Source organism: Amblyraja radiata, chromosome 7 (assembly GCF_010909765.2).
Source record: "Amblyraja radiata isolate CabotCenter1 chromosome 7, sAmbRad1.1.pri, whole genome shotgun sequence".
In the NCBI taxonomy this organism is placed as follows: Eukaryota; Metazoa; Chordata; class Chondrichthyes; order Rajiformes; family Rajidae; genus Amblyraja; species Amblyraja radiata.
The window spans coordinates 48,552,379-48,569,291 of NC_045962.1; the positions used below are offsets into that span (position 1 = coordinate 48,552,379).

A 16,913-nucleotide genomic window follows, 5' to 3' on the forward strand; every position below is an offset into this window, starting at 1 on the left:
GGCTCAGGCCACATGGTTTCCTCGAACCTGCCTTTGATTTAAATAAAGAACATGGTTCACTCCTTCACTTCTAATCAAAACACTTTGCCCAGGGTAACTTCACAAACCCTTGTGAGCAGGGGAAGATTTTGTTTTTGCTGGCTGCAGGCCTCACTGCACCCCCAGGCACAGGAGATTGAAAAGGAGAGAGGGTCAAAATTGGTTCCCAGGCCGAGGGGAGGCGACGGGTTTGAATCCCACGGCAGGGGCTGCAAAAGCTAAAACTCTTTTTAAATTAGTTGGAACCACCAACAAGGAACTTCTGGATTATCACACAAAAGAAAATACCACTGGTTTAATGAGGTGGAAGAAATCGAAAAGCCTATGAAATGTCCAGGCTTGTCACGGGGATTAAGGATGTGAGGGGTTGCAGGTCAAGAATCACTCGGGTCCCACAAGTGAATGAAAACTACCTTTCCTGCCCAACTACAGATGGCCAACCCACTCTGCACGGAATTACAAGTGGTCAAGCAGTAAGCAGTGTGACTACACTAGGATCAGAACACCAACCAGAAGAGTATGTAAATGGTGATAACAAAAAGTGCGGTCAACTGATTGAAGGCTCTATAACACAACCCCTTCCCTGGCAAAAGCTCGTGGGATAAAACGTCCAAGGAAATGTCCAACCAGAGTTGGGAATAAGATAATGGGGAAATGTATTCGTGCTTTAGACCACACTTACACCCTGACTCAAGAAGGTTATCCCTGAATGACTGTGGATCTTCTCCTGAGCTTCCAGTCAGTGAGGGATATCCACACCTGTGGCTTACTAAGGCCCAGCTCAGACTGACGAGATCTCAGAACTATAATGAAAAATATGCGGAGAAAATTGCAAACGCACAGGCAACATGGAATTTAGATTATGAAAAATATTATTTGCTTTAAGTTTCTTCTTAAAAAGAATCCAAATGTCTCCTGCCTGTCTCTAGCCCAAATCTCATTTTCAACATTCCTTCACTGCTGTGTTTGTTTCATTAAGTTACAATAATTTGCTGGCTGGCATACCATCCGGAAAATCATGGATGAGAGGTGTCTGAAGTTCAAAAGTGCTGATGGAAATGGATTCATTTCAAAAGTGCAGATACGATATTATAATACTCTGTTCATGAACAATAGCTAATCAAACTTCATCGGCATCTTACTCACCAAGCTGGAGTGATGTTTTAACAGTAGCCACGGTATTATGATTGGAACAAGCTACTGTGCAAACAACTTGGTCTTCACTCCAAATTGAGCTTGGAAGTGGATCATGTGCTATGTTTTATTCTTTCTGTTTCTCGCTGGCGAGATTGCCAACTGGGGAATTGGACTGACTTCACCTTTTTGCAGAACAAGTAAATCTGAGCTTTTAGGATGGTTCTGTGCTCAACAAAACACACACACACACACACACACACACACACGTGTGCACGCACACACACACAGCACCTCAGATGTTGGGGGAGAAAGAGCACTTGGATCAGACTGATCTGCCCGAATTCAGCTGGAGATCTCCTGCTGTTTGTCTGTGGTCAGTCACGCCCAGCACCCCTTTACCAGCCAGGGTTAGGAGGGAAAACTGGACACAGTCAGCTCAAGAAGAGGAGGACGCCCATGGAGAGGACTGCCAGGATTAACGGCACAAAGATTAACCTTTCTTTTACATGTTAAAGTGCATCATCTTGAAATTATTGCCCTTCGTAAGTGAAGTAACCGCAGTAATCGGCAGGTCTTCACATCGAGAGGCAAATGTTTTTTCAGATTAATTGTAATCCAACTCATTGTGTTCCCTGCCTCCATTTCATTGCACTTCCATACTCACTTAATGTCTCATTGCACTCTTGGCTTGCATATTGTCAGTGGCAAGAAGCCAGGGACGGGCTGTCCTGTTCAGATCCGAACAATGACTTGGCAAACCTGGCGTAGGTCGGTCGGTCGCTCGGTAGGTCGGTCGATTGGGGGTGGGGCGTGCAGGGCAGAAGCTGAAGGCCCTTGTGAAACGTTTCTCTGCCACAAGAGTAAGCCACACACTCCCCTCCGCACAGACCCCATTGCCTCAGCGATCGGCGACGTCTCTGCACTGATCGTGTTTCCGTGTGGAGTAAGTCGGTCTCTTGGGATCTTCCTGTGCGCTCTCGATGTTCAAACATTCAAAATGGGAATGTGACCAAGCTGCCGTGTTGTCGTACACAATTGTTCTCTCTTGTTCTAGTAAAGAAACACTCCACCCCTCCCAACAAAAACTCTTGCTTTGTTGCCCCTGCCGTGATATTACTTTAAGGCACAAGAAATAGTCCCCTTCCCACCCCACCACCACCAACCCACGATGGCCATCTCCGCTTCATGCCTTTGGGGGTGTTGCTGCCGTGTGGTCCTCTGTCTGATTGAGCTCCGTCGCTGGATCCTCCGCCGCCTCCGCCTTCTGTAGGGCTTTTTTCTCCCGGTAGTAGGAGCCAAAAACGTAGAGTCCCCTCACAAGATAGACGACTGCGAGCAGCGAGAAGTAGCCGATGTAAAAGAAGAACTGTGGAGTGGGAGAGAGAGAGAGTTGCTAGAATTAGTCAATGAGAACCAAATATAAAACCGCAGATGCCAAAATTCTGAAATAAAATCAGAACTACGGGAAACACCCAGCAGGTCAGGACAGCATCTCTGGAAAGAGACACACAGTTAATGTCTCAGTTTGAGATCCTTCATCTAAACTGGGAACAAGAGATACAAATGGTCATTTTAAGTTGCAGAGAACACGGAGGGGGCATGGGTAGAGGAATATCCACTACAGGGTTAAACCAAAAGGTGAATGGGATTGGTAGATTATGAATATGCTTCTTTGCATTAACATTGCAACCAGATATCAAATTCTCTCATTTTAGGTAACTTGCTTTCTCTGTCTGTATCAAAATGAACTATTTCTGTTAAGCCATGTGATACTAGCCCAGTCTCTCTCTCTCTCTCTCTCTCTCTCTCTCTCTCTCTCTCTCTCTCTCTCTCCATTAGTCAAGCCTGCCCTGTCGGGCACAATCCACAGCCCCACTGTTAACAACCTACAACACAGACACAGATGTATAATCAGCATCTGTAGGAAGGAACTGAAGATGCTGGTTTAAACCGAAGATAGACACAAAAAGCTGGAGTAACTCAGCGGGACAGGCAGCGTCTCTCCAGGGATGTTTAAGAAGGAACTGCAGATGCTGGAAAATCGAAGGTAGACAAAAATGCTGGAGAAACTCAGCGGGTGAGGCAGCATCTATGGACAACAATGCTGGAGGAATTCTCCAGGGATGCTGCCTGTCCTGCTGAGTCACTCTAGCTTTTTGAGTCTATGATCAGCACCTAAATGCCCCATCAAACCGTTTAATCTGGTCTTGTCCTATCACAGATTCCTCCCACCAGCTTTTCTCAAACCTTAACTTGGTTTCTCCTTCTGCAGATGCTGCCTAAACTGTATCTTTGAATCAATCAATCAATTCAATCAAAGCCCTGAGGTACACCTTGCAGCCAAAGCTTTCTAAAAATATGTAAATATATAAAAATATGCTGTTGTTACATGGTGTGCCTCACAAAAATACAAAATACACAAATAAGATTTACTTTAACTGTTGCCACTAATGTGCCACTGCTCAATGTAATTTATGGGAAACAAATGGTTGGTTGGAAAACGTGGAAATCTGGAATCCAGCATCTGGCAGTTTATTCTAACATTGTGGCTTTGGCAACGTTCGTGCTCCATGAAGATATTTAACTGTGGTTGTTATAATGAATATGAGAATTATCTAATGTCCTGTGTGTTCAAGACCGCACTAAACCACTACTACCTGGGACTGGTTCAGTTTATGACAGCTTTGAGTTAACATAGAAATGTGACAACTGTAACACATCATTTCTTCCATTCCCTGTCGTCTCCAGAAAGCGATATTTAAAAATAACACGATGTTTCGCAACAAGTTAGCTTTATTTTCCCCTGCTCTCTTTCACAGGTGTAGTTGTCCTCCTGTGTAAGGATTTGGATACCCCAAGACAAACCTTATTGTGCCCTACAGTGTCTGTCAGGTGCAGGTGTGCATTCTGACCCAAGGTTGTGGTCAGGTATCCCGGTGAGCTGCAGGCAGTGAGGAGGAATACCTGGTGAGCCGCGGCCATATCCCAACGGCATGCCTGGCGCGCCCACCATGGAACTGGGAACCCGCCCGGTTAGGGAAGCCGAGGTGAGGAGGATGGAGTGAGATGGCTGCGGACACTGGACAAGGGGCCCAGTAAGGAGAACCGTAAGGTTTTGCATCCTCAAGGCCGGCTGTGGGAGGCACCCCACCGGAGAACAAGGGCCGAAGATGGCCGTGCAAAGAGAGGGATGACCAGAACGGAGCCGACAGCTCCAACTGGCCATTATGGTAAAACGGTGCCAAAATAGTGCCTCTTGCATATAGACTCAGTGGGCTATTCGGCACATTCTGTACTAATCGATTGCGGTAGTAAGTGACAAATTCACAAGCTTGGGTTGTGTCCCAATGCTATACCCGACCTGCCCTCTAGCTGAACATCAGCCCATTATACAGAGCCTAAAGAGCTGGAGAAGGCCATTCAGCCCCTCAACCCAGTAACATTATCCAGTACAATGAAGATTGATCTGATCTTTGCTCCCAGTTCCATTTCGCTGCCCGTTTTCCATTCCCTGGATTCCCCTTTAGGCATGTCCTTTCCTGGCTTGGAATGGGCTCATTGAATCTGCCTCAGGAGCTGCCTGGAAGTTAGGTGTCCTAAGACTCACCACTGTCCACAGGATAGAAATTCCTCTTCATTTTAATCTTGCACCAACTCTTTACCTTGAGAAGGTGGCCCACTGATGCAGCTAGTAGAGCCACTACCTCACAGTGCCAGAAAGTTGGGTTCACTCTTCATCTCTGGTGCTGTTCCTGTGGAGTTTGCACGTTCTGTGTCTTCTTCAGACTAGTTGAGTTTGTAGGTTTCTCACAGGCACTCCGGTTTCCTCCCACATCTCAACACTTTTAGGTTGGTGTTGGTTTGTTTTTGAATTGGTCATTCTAAATTGCCCTGAGTATGAGCATAAGAATCTGGGGGAAATTTGATGGGAATATGGAAATAATAGCTTACAGAAATTTAGTGGGGTGATGGAATTACTCAGTCAGATGCCATGGATTTGATAGGTTGAAATGGTCACCAGTATGGGAATATTTCATAATGAATTATCTCTTTACAAGATGCTTTCTAACTCTAGATTCCCCATCTCATTCGCATCTATGCAGTCAAACCCCTTGGAGTATTTTATGTCAGGACTCAATCTTATTCTTCAGGCTGTTAAACACTATAACCTCTAAATAAGTTGTGAAATACATAGACTTGGGGGTATTGTCTTTTTGCACTATTATAGTTTGTCTTTATGTTTATATGTAGTTTCATTGTTCTGTCTGGGACATATCTTGATTAGTAAGGGTGTCAGAGGTTATGGGGAGAAGGCAGGAGAATGGGTTAGGAGGGAGAGATAGATCAGCCATGATTGAATGGCAGAGTAGACTTGATGGGCCAAATGGCCTAATTCTGTCCTATCACATGATCTTATGATATGACAATAAAACACCTATGATTCTTGACTATTGATCTTTGTCAAGATCTTGGTCAGATCTCAGGTAATTCCTTCCCTGTGAGGCATTAGTGAACAAAAGGCTTTTCTACAAGAGTCTACTGGCTATGAGGTTATCATTGCCAATATAAGTGTTTTCATAACTCCATACTTAATTAATCAATAAAATTTAAACCTCCGTAGTGAGATTTTTGAACTCATGACTCCAGGTCTCTGGGTTGCTCTGCAGGAACACATTGTACCCACAACATCTTGGGCCAATGCCACCGACATGAGCAATATGTTGTGAATAATATTCATTGATGAATGGTGCATTAACCTCAGCTGTGGAAGGTCTCACCAGGTCTAGCTGTTTTTTACTCCCACATTGCTCCCCTCACCTGCTTTTCCTCACTGATCTCATAGAGATGGAAAGCAGAGAAATGGGCCACCATGGCCATGTCAACCTTTTTGCCCATCGATGCCAATCCCATTAGCCCACTTTAGCACTGTATGCTTCAATGCCTTTCTGTCTAAATGCCTCGTAGACAGTGATTGTATCTGATCCTCTGGTAGCACATTCCAGTTATCATTCGCGTTCTCGATATAAAAAAATACTCAGATCTATTGTAAATCTCCTTCCTCTCACCTTAAACCTGCGCCTTCTTGCTTTGATATCCCTATCATAGGAAAAAGATTTTGACCATCTACCCTATACCCCATCAATACTCTATCCCCTAGAAGGCTAAGGCAATTTATCATGTCTCGAGTAATCCATACCAATTTCTGTAGATGTGCCATACAAGGTCAGCCTGTTATGATAACCAATCTCCCCAAGACTATAAGAAATTGCAGAGTATTGTCAATGCTACCTAGTTCATCACACAAACCAATCTCCCCCTCCTCCTTCACCCCCCTCACACCCCCACCTCACTGACTCCCTTCATTCTTCACGCTGCCTCAGGAAAGCAGTAAAGGATCATCTCCAGGATTATTTAGTTCTCCCCTCTCCCATCAGGCCAAAGTTATGACTAAATTCAGTCACATTCAGATGACTGAATGTACGCACACTGTGGAATGATGACACAATACTGAAGACACCGCTACCAAAGTGGTCTATTTCCCTGCACTAACATCACAGCTCTGGATACATTTCACCTTCACAGCCTTATTTAGGAATTCTCTTTATCACCGGCCAATTTAAAAGGCATTTGGCAAGTATTTAGACAGGAAAAGTGTAAGGGGAGTTGAGCCATACAATTGTATAGCACAGTGGCACATGTGGCATGGTAGAATTGCTGCCTTACAGCGCCAGAGACCCAGGTTCGATCCTAACCACGGATGCTGTCTTTACAGAGTTTGTATGTTCTCCCTGTGACTGCATGCGTTTTCTCCGGGTGCTCCGGTTTCCTCCCACATTCCAAGAACTACAGGTTTGTAGGTTAATTGACTTTGGTAAGTTGTAAAATCGTCCCTAGTGTGTCGGATAGTGTTTGTGTATGGGGTGATCAGTGTGGACATGGTGGGTCGAAGGGCCTGGTTTCTTGTTGTATCTCTATAGTCTAAAGTCTAATTCTATGAATTAGGAGGTGCTTCCTGGTTTGCAACAAAATAATATCTCAATCACCCTTCAATTCCTAATCTGTGATCTCTGGTTAACAATTCTGCTTTCAATAAAACTATATTCCTACAAAATGTTTTCACTGTTAAATCCAACGATCCCATGAATATCGGTGAACATTTTTGATAAAGGTTGATAATTCCTCCACCAAGGGATTATTCATAACTATTCTGCTCGGAACACGTGTTCAGCTGCAGAATTATAGCTCTGGCGAACAAATTAAGCATTTGTTCATTTCATTATTCATTTGTGGACTGGGTTGCGCTCATTAGTACTGTTGAGGGCTCGTGTTTATACATATGATTAATCCCACAAGGATTCAAACCCTAGGTTGATAATGCTTGGTATTGTCAACCTCATGTTTCAACAAAGGACTGACACAGCATGTATTTACAGAGTGTCTTTAACACTGTAGACTAGCCCAAGGCATCTCTCAGATGTATTATCAAACTGAATTCACCACTGTAAACTTTTAGGTTTTAAATGAGCGACTGGACTCTAACTCAGGTCGCTTTTGAATCTTTCAACTGTGTCCTCTGTGTTACCATCTCCTCCCACTGGAAACACTACCCTCTTATGATCAGATGAAAACACTCGGGGCGCACAGTCACGCAGTTAGTAGAGTCGCTTCCTCACTGTGCTAGAGACACGAGTTCATTTCTGACCCAAGGTGTTCCTTGCATGAAGTTTATACGTTTCATCTGGGTACTTCGGTTTCCCCCCACATGACAAAGACGTGTGGGTCAATAGGTTAATTGGCTGCTGTAAATCATCCGCAGCAGCAGCGGAGACCCGACTCGGTCCTGGAGCTGTGGCGGCGGCAGCGGAGACCCGACTCGGTCCTGGAGCTGTGGCGGCGGCAGCGGCGGCGGCAGCGGCAGCGGCGATCCGACTCGGCCCCAAAGCTGTGGCGGAGGCAGCGACCACCCGCGGAGTTTGAACCGTCGCCTCGGCGCAGAGGGAGAACAAAGAGGGAAGAGACAGAGACTTTAAGATTTTGCCTTCCACCACAGTGAGGAGGTGTTTGGTGAACTCACTGTGGTGGATGTTAAATTTGTGTTGATTGTGTGTTTTTGTCATTTTTTAAATTATATGTATGACTGCAGGGAAACAAAATTTCGTTCAGACCGAAAGGTCTGAATGACAATAAACGAATCTAATCTAATCTAATCTAATCCCGTTATGCGTATAGACACAAAATGCTGGAGTAACTCAGCGGTAGGCAGCATCTCTGGAGAGTAGGAATGGGTGACGTTTCGGGTCGAGACTCTTCTTCAGACTAGTTGAGTGTTAAAAGCAGGGACTAATTGTTGAGAAGGTGAATAAAATAAAATAGTAAGATTAAACGAGAACTTACCAGTTCGAAGTTTGATCGTTATTTTATGAGGAGTACGTTGAGGGAATACGCGAAGAACCCCGCTAGGACGCATGCGTGTCACTCTTCAAAGCAGCGGTGTGAAATCACAGATAACTGTAATGACTAAACATAGTAAGATTAGAGAAGAAATACCAGTTGAGTATATGATCATGGGTGGGAGCGGAGGGCACGTATTCCCTCAACGTACTCCTCATAAAATAACGATCAAACTTCGAACTGGTAAGTTCTCGTAAGGGTGCTGTCTATGGCCGTGTGTTGCAAAGCAGTGCCAGTGCATCCTGTTGGTCCTGCGACATGTCCTTCTCATCCACTGTGCGGGTAAATGCTGCTATCCCCGCTGTTAGGAGTTTTAATACCTTTTGGAGTTTGATATCCATCCTCTAACTCCTACTCCAATATGTTTCCATATACAATTATTTACTACAGGAACATTCAGGGATATACAGTTACCCGGTGTCAGGTGTCCTCTTGATTTTGGCCAGTCTGGTCTGGCTGTATGAAGTTGGACACCATGTCCAGTAGATTTTCACGTTCCTGCACCCCCCGCACACTTGATTTCTGTTCTGCAAACCCCTCTTCAGGATCAGCCCAGAATTGACCCCCAGTACTCCCCTCTGATGAGGAAGAAGCATTGTGCAGCCCTACAAGAGGTGCTGCTGTGGGTTTTACATAGAGCCCACAGTGACTCGACTCCATCTCCCAGAGCCTGTCACGTTGGAGCAAATGCTCCGCACACCGCTCCATCCGGCTCCAGTGCTCACGGTCGCTGGCCGCCCGCGGCTGCTCAAAGTCGGACTCCTCTGAGTCCACGACTTTGTTAGTTTTCTGTCTTGCCTTACCACCCGGCCGCGGAGTGGATCTGGCCGGTGCGGAGGCGACATCGGGCACAGCTGATCCCATTATAGGTGATTCAAGTGCCGCTGGCCGCTGCTGTCCCACCAGCTTTGTCGCAGCCCTCGTTGGTTTATTCGACTTTTCCATGCCCCTGTAATCAGCATGGGAAAACACAAAAAGACCGCAGAGTACTCTTACCTGCAGGTCCTGGTTTAAATAGTCGCTACGGGGGAACGTCGTTCCACCCCGCCTCCTCCGTTTTCGACTTGTCAAAGTCGACGGCCCCATTCTGAATAGTCTCCCGCCCGGCCGTGGTGTTCTGGCCGGCGCTGGACCAAAAGTCGGCACAACTGATCCCACTTACGGGCTTGTGCCTTCAGCTGCTGCTGGCTCCCGCAACTTCACGGTCCTCCCCAGCCAGCTTTACTCGCAGCACTTGTGGACACTATTTTGTCCAGCTTCCCCCCTGTGTAAAAACAGCGCGGGGAACAAAACTACCGCAGAGTAAATCTCTTACCTGCAGGTCGCGGTTTCAAACTTACCGCTGCGGGGGAAAGCGATATGGCACGCATGCGTCCTAGCGGGGTTCTTCACGTAGTCACTCACGTGACTCCGAAGTAAAATCAGCATAAACAGGAGTTTGTGAATCAGTGTGGAATTAGTGGGATGAAGGGCCTGTTTCGGTGATGCAGTCTCCTTGACTCTAAACTTCCTTGCTGTTCAATGCAGATTGACAGCCACATCCTAGGGACAAAGAGGATGTCACGAGCTCGTTCATTCTCCGAGACTGCACTTTGACCCTCCCAAGGCTTCAAATGTGGGACTGGAGTGCAAGGATTGAGTCAAGTGTAAGTAACACACCTCTCCGCTCGCTGCGATGGGAGAAGGAGCTGCCAGAATGAATGGGATCTTGGGAAAGGGTGTGGGATTTAGAGGGGCTACTGGGAGCTGGTTGGAAGTCATCCAAGAACGACATTAATCATCATCCGACAAGCCCAGCCAGCGATAGTCCCTGCTCCCAAGTTTGTTGTCACATGTGAAAAGCTTTTGTTGCGTGCTAACCAGTCAACGGAAAGACAATACCTGATTACATTCAAGTAAGGGAATAACGTGAAGAATGTTTAGTGCAAAATAAAGTCCAATGAAAGAAAGTCCGAGAGTCTCCAATGAGGTGATAGTAGCTCAAGACTACACTCTAGTTGTTGATAGGATAGGGACCTGGCGTGGGGGTGGGGAGGAGGGGAACTGCTGAAAACAAAGGGGACCATTGGGGACTAAATGGAATATTTTGTAACATTGTTGGCACCCTATATGTGGCAACTCTTTGCATACCTTGTGTGTGCAAAACAAAGAACCTCACTGTGACATATTACATGTGATGATAAAGTATCATTCATTCATTTAGGAAGGTTCAGTTGCCTGATAAGAGCAGCCTGATCACAACAGTTGTTGTGACGATGGTGAAGATGATTAAGGCCTGTAAGAAAGGTGTCCAGCATTGCAGGCGCTGATCATTTTGAGGCCTCGGTAGTGAGGCGCAAGGATTATGCTGCAACTCTCATCCCATCCTTGCACGGTCTCCGAAGGCCCTCGCTGACCAGTGGAGTTGAAGTGCCTGCCTCCCCTCTTGGTAAAAACAGGAAATGGGGCCTGTTGACCACAGAGCGTGGGCTAACAATCCCTGTGGTCGCCTCAGGCTCAGCATCCCTCCCCTGCCACCGCAGGGGGCGGCGGGATGTTTATTTACATTTTACTCAAAACACTTGCCTTTCCTGTCCCAAAGCCTAAGCTTCGGAGCGTGTCAAAGTGCAGTGCCAGAGAAAAGAAACAGCTTATGTCTACCGCAAACCAAGATAAAACCAAACTCAGTGACCCTGGGATGTAGCAGTGTGCTCTTACATGATAACGCTCCATCACAGCAGGCAATCTCTGCACAGGAAGATCCCAAACTGTTTAACAGAATATACATAGCTTGAGAGTTTAGTATTAGGTGGAGAACCTCCTTGCTCTTCACACAGGGTCAGTTGCACAGGGAGCAAGTAGGGAATCCTGATTTAGTGCCTCATCTCAAAGAGCACTGGTAACGGAGCACGCTGTGTGGACAGGGTGTGTCCTGATTCAGGGGTGTAGACTGTGTGTACAGGAGAGGAGGTGGGGGCTGGGCAAACCTGTGGGGAGCAGGACAAAGGCTTTAAAGGATTGTGTAGCCCATGATCAGGTTATGTGGTCCACCACAGCTCTGCTTCAAAAGCATTTGCCCATCTAAGTCCATCCCATTTGCTTGCGTATGGCTCACATCCCCCTATCCATGTTGATATAATTAGTTCCAAATAACATATTTTCTCAAATATTTCCCCCCAAATTGCTTTTGATTGTTGTGACTGGAACCACTCCCATGCTAGATTGGCTAAAATTTAAACTCTTCTAGATAATGACAATCAAAAAAACTGCACAAGATGAAAAACTGAAATAAAAACAGAAAATGCTCTAAACACCTAGCAGGTCAGGCAGCATCTGTGGAAAGTGAATCATACAATATTTCAAGTTGAAGACCTACCCTCACGGCTGTTTCTTTCTTACCAACTGCATGTTTTTCATTGTTTACCCAATTAAAAGATGTCAGGCGTTTGTACATCTATACATAACTAAAACTCTCTTCTTGTGCTCTTCCGGTTTGCGCGGTTTTTCTATTTGCGCGAAAACGGTACGCGATAACGCTACGATTTTCCCGCTAGGTTGCACACCGTTTTCCAGTGCTGCGAGTGCAACAAGTTGCGCTCCAATCGGTGGTATATTGTAAGTTATCGAGGTTTAAAAAAATTTCAAGCGCGTGTGCAGATTCCTTCAGTCAGCGCCATGCAGATTGGTCTCTTCTCCTGTCAGTCAAAGCCACGGTTGGGATGGCGACGCCCCTTCCTGCCCCATCGGCGGCGGCCTGTCCTGCCTCACTCACAAACTCCTCTCTCCCATCCTCACAGTAACTTGTCTATCGTCTCCCCCACCACCGGCAACGGCCGTGGGGGGTTCAGTGGAAGCCCAGTGGAGGCCCTGGTCCCATCTCTCTCCCCTTATCACTCACCCCTCTCCCTCGCCCGCACTCTGCGGCAATGGCGGCCCTGTCTACCCGTCCCCCCGGGTCCGTCTCCTCCACCGCCGCTGTTGTGGTAACTCACCCTCACGGCCTTCTCGGTTGAGCTCTTATCCACCAGCTCATCGAAACTAGTGGTGCCCACCGTGATGAACACCGACCATCCCATCCCCCCCGTGGCCCAGCGGCAGTAGCGAGCAGGTAGGCGGATGGGCAGGGTGGGGACAGGACAAGCGGCAGCAGAGGGCGGGCGGGCAGGACGGGGATGGGCCGAGTGGTAGCTGAGCCAGAGTGGCCAGAAAGAGAAAGGGAAAGTCGGGTTGCAGGATGGCCGAGCAGTTTGCACCCACACACACACAATGCAAACTGGTCCAATCGTCAAGTCAACTGGATCTAAACCACAGCTAACAATGAATGGCCTGTGGAGGAAAGAACTGCAGATTCTGCTTTTTATGGAGGGAGGGAGGGAGTGACTGAGGGTAGGGGAAAGGAGAGGGAGGGAGAGGTGAGGGAGCAATTGGGGGAGGGGAGGAAGACAGGGGAAAGATCCTGTGGAGGGGAGGAGGGAGAGTGGGGGAGATTGAGGGAGAGGAAGGGGTAGGGAGAGGGCAAGTGTGGGAGGTGAGGAGAGTGGGGGAGAAGGGGGGAATAGAGGGAGAGGAGGGCGGTGGGGAGCGGAGAGGAGGTATGGAGGGAGGGAGTGACTGAGGGTAGGGGAAAGGAGATGTAGGTAGAGGTGAGGGATGGATTGGGGAGGGGAGGGGAGGGGAAAGAAGAGGGAAGGTGAAGAGGAGGGGGAGGGAATGCTGGGGGATGAGGGGAAATGAGCCGTGCCTGCACATTTGGGGGCTATGCGTTAGTGGCGCAATATTGCTTTGGGGGGACGGGTTGCATTGGGGGAACGGGTGAGTGGTGGAATATTGCGTGAGGGAACGGTTGCGTTGGGGGACCAGGTCTCCCGTGTGACAGGGACCCAATGGGTCTCAATTAGTCTAGTCTCAATTAAATCTCTCTTTAACCTTCTCTTTGCCCTCAGAGAAGAATCCCAACTTCCCCACATGAAAAAAAGTCCCGTCCTCCACAGACCTACCTGTTTTTTTTTACAAGACTCCAGCATCTGCAGTCTCTTGTGTCTCCCTTAAATTATTCCTGTGTGTCCGTTCCACAGACTCGCCCCCTTTGCAAAGGAGCAGAGCCCAGGATTGCATGCGTTGTTCATTTTGAGGTCTCCTTAGTGATGTGCCAGAATTACAGTTCATCCCTCTTCCCGTCATCGGAATTACGGGGAGAAACTCAACACACTCAGCCTGACACGTACCTGGTTGTTTACGTGTAGTCCCAGCCCACGCTTGTCCGCAATGATGAGGGTGATGATGGTTTTTAAGATGGTGGCCAGAAATGTGTTGAGACCGAACACCAGGGCACAGAGCTCTTTGCTCAATGATGCAGCAATCTGAAAACTAATAACAGAAGACACTTGTCTTACCAATTGCACTCACAGGCACTTCAATTTGTTGCCAAGTCTGAGTCATAGAGTCGTTCTTTACTTTATTTTACACCTTAAACTTTAGAGACACAACATGGAAACAGGCCCTTCAGCCCGGTGCTTAGCAGTAATCACCTCATGCACTATCCTATACACTAAGGACAATTTACAATTTTGCTGAAGCCAATTAGCCTACAATCCAGACTGGGTAACTGCACTGACAAAGGATGCGGTCAAGCATGATAGGGTGCAGAAAACATTCATTCAGGGGCCGGGAATGGACTGGACTTGAGTTATAAGGTGACCTATCCGGGCCAAAGATGGGGTAGATAGTCACAATCTTTTTCACAGGAAAGGGGAGTCTAAAACTTACGGGCACAGGTTTAAGGTGAGAAGGGAAAGAATAAAGGGGATCTGAGGGCAAAAGGGGATCCTGAGACCTCATCAGGATGATTATCTGGATGAGTGCAGTTCCGAGAACATCAAAGGATCTCAACACCACTCAGGATATAGCATCAACATCCGAGACACAAGCCTAAACATTCATTCCCTCAACCGCCAGGCTAAACTGTCTGAAGTACGGATCATCTTTTGCATTTATTCTTCTAGGATACCCCAAAGTATCCTCCCAAATCCCAAAACACCACCACCTGTAGGTTCCCCTCCCAGTTGCACACCATCTTACATGGACTAGTGTGTCAAATCAAATGGATCCTTTACAGTTTGCATATCAGCCTAACATCAGTGTCGATGATGCCCTCATTTACATGCTGCAGAGGGTGTACACACATTTGGACACTACTGATGCATCTGTAAGGATTACTTTTTTTGACTTCTCAAGCGCCTTCAACACAATTCAGCCCCGACTGCTAGGGGAGAAGATGGAGAAGATGAAAGTGGATCCATCACTGGTACTGTGGTGTTTGGATTACCTTTCCCTCAGACCACAGTACGTGCGCCTACAGAACAGTGTCTCGGGCACCATCTTGAGCAGCACAGGGGCTCCACAAGGAACTGTGCTGGCTCCGTTCCTGTTTACCATCTACACAGCGGATCTCCAATATAACACCAACAGCTGCTTTTTGCAGTAGTTTTCGGATGATACAGCTGTTGTCGGCCTCATTAAAGGGGGCAATGAGGAGGAGTATTGAGACATAATAAGTAACTTTGTGGAGTGGAGTGCACACAATAACCTCCATCTTAACACCAAAAAAACCAAGGAGATAGTTGTGGACTTCAGGAGGGGGAGGAGGAGGACTCAAGCAACACCAATCACCATTAAGGGCACTGAGGTGGAGGTAGTCGCTAACCACAGGTACCTTGGGGTGCAGCTTGACAGTGAGCTGAACTGGAAGTGTCATATGGAGGCGGTGTACAGGAAGGGACAAAGCCGACTGTATCTTTTAAGGAGGCTGAGGTCATTTAACATCTGCCAACCCCTACTGTGCAGTGTCTACCATTCAGTGGTGGCCAGTGCTCTGTTTTTTGCTGTGGCCTGTTGGGGAGATGGCGCCCGTATAGCGGACAAAAACAGACTGGACAAGCTAATCAGGAAGGCCGGCTCAGTGGTCGGGGCTGAGCAACGAACGGTCCAGCAGGTGGCAGAGGCCAGAACTCTGAACAAACTGGGTTCAATAATGACCAACCCCACTCACCCACTCCATGCCCTGAAGGTGATCAAGAGCAGCATCTTCACAGAGGCTGATTGCACCAATGTGCAAAACTGAGAGACATAGGAAGTCCTGTTTACCAGCTGCTATAAGGTTATATAATGCGCATAAATAACTGCACTTTTTTTAAAATTAATTGTATTTTAACTTGTATTTTAACTTGTATTTTAACTTGTTAAGTATGGAAGCCATTTGAGGAAATGTGTGGTGTTATGTCTGTCTTGAAGCTGTCGTGGCACTGTAATTTCCTGTAAAGGATTATTAAAGGTATAATCTAATCTAATAATCTAATCTAATCTTGATCCAGTCTGAAGAAGGGTCTCGACTCAAAACGTCACCCATTCCTCTCTCCAAAAATGCTGCCTGTCCCGCTGAGTAACTCCTGCTTTTTGTGTCTACCTTCAGTTTAAACCAGCATTGGCAGTTCCTTCCTACACATCTAGATTTGGATGTTTAGCACCAGTCCTTCATCATCACTGAAACTGACTCTTGGAACTCCCTTGCCGAAGGGGGCATCTTTGTTGGGCCATTCATATCCTTCTCCATAAATCTAATTTAAATCTAAGAGTTCATCAGCAGTGGTTCAAAGAGGCAGCAGCTGAAAGGTAGGAATGGACAGGCAATAAATGCTGGCCTTGCCTATTACACATGTGGACGGACAACGATCAGACAGCACGAGTCCAAATGGAAAGGACAGCAAGACTTTACCAAAGAGGTCAAGATTCAACATTAGTAACCTGTAGAAGAATTTAGGCTAGATGAGGAGAATTTAATTCAACCACATGGTAGTAAGGGTCTGAAAGGGTGGTGGTGACAACATTCTTCTTCACATTTAAAAATTATTTGGTTACATACTCAGTGATGTCAAGGCTCGGAGATTAGGCTAGACAACTCATCTTTATTCTGCATTTACACAATGATCTACTTTTTATGGCACAGATTACTAAGTGTCTCTAGTCACTGTTGTAATGTATACAATGACCAATTTGTCCAAGCAAGCTGCCACAGCAGCAGTACTATGATGAACAAATAATCTGTCTTTAGTGATGTTAGTTCAATGGAAAACATTGGCCAAGAGGCTGGAAAAAAAATAAAGAGATATCGCAGCACCTCCACAAAGTACTGGCAAGAAACAATTTGGGAGGATCACGACATGCGGAGATGTTTTGGCTGTCAAAAAGTCTATACCACTCTGGTGGGTCACCTTTCAAATAAAGCTCTTGCACTAAATGTAAACTCTTCT

General features: G+C 46.8%; 1 protein-coding gene across 1 annotated transcript in view; it reads right to left on the minus strand.

Annotated features, from left to right (window-relative positions):
* Positions 1 to 1,008: 1,008 nt before the first annotated feature.
* Positions 1,009 to 16,913, minus strand: part of slc19a1 (solute carrier family 19 member 1) — a 46,176-nt gene continuing 30,271 nt past the window's right edge. Inside the window, exons 5-6 of the mRNA XM_033024419.1 lie at positions 13,833 to 13,974; positions 1,009 to 2,542 (exon numbers count right to left, since the gene is read on the minus strand). Of these exons, the coding sequence (XP_032880310.1) occupies positions 2,360 to 2,542; positions 13,833 to 13,974 (325 nt within the window). The 3' untranslated portion in view covers positions 1,009 to 2,359. The remainder of the gene's footprint in view (positions 2,543 to 13,832; positions 13,975 to 16,913) is intronic.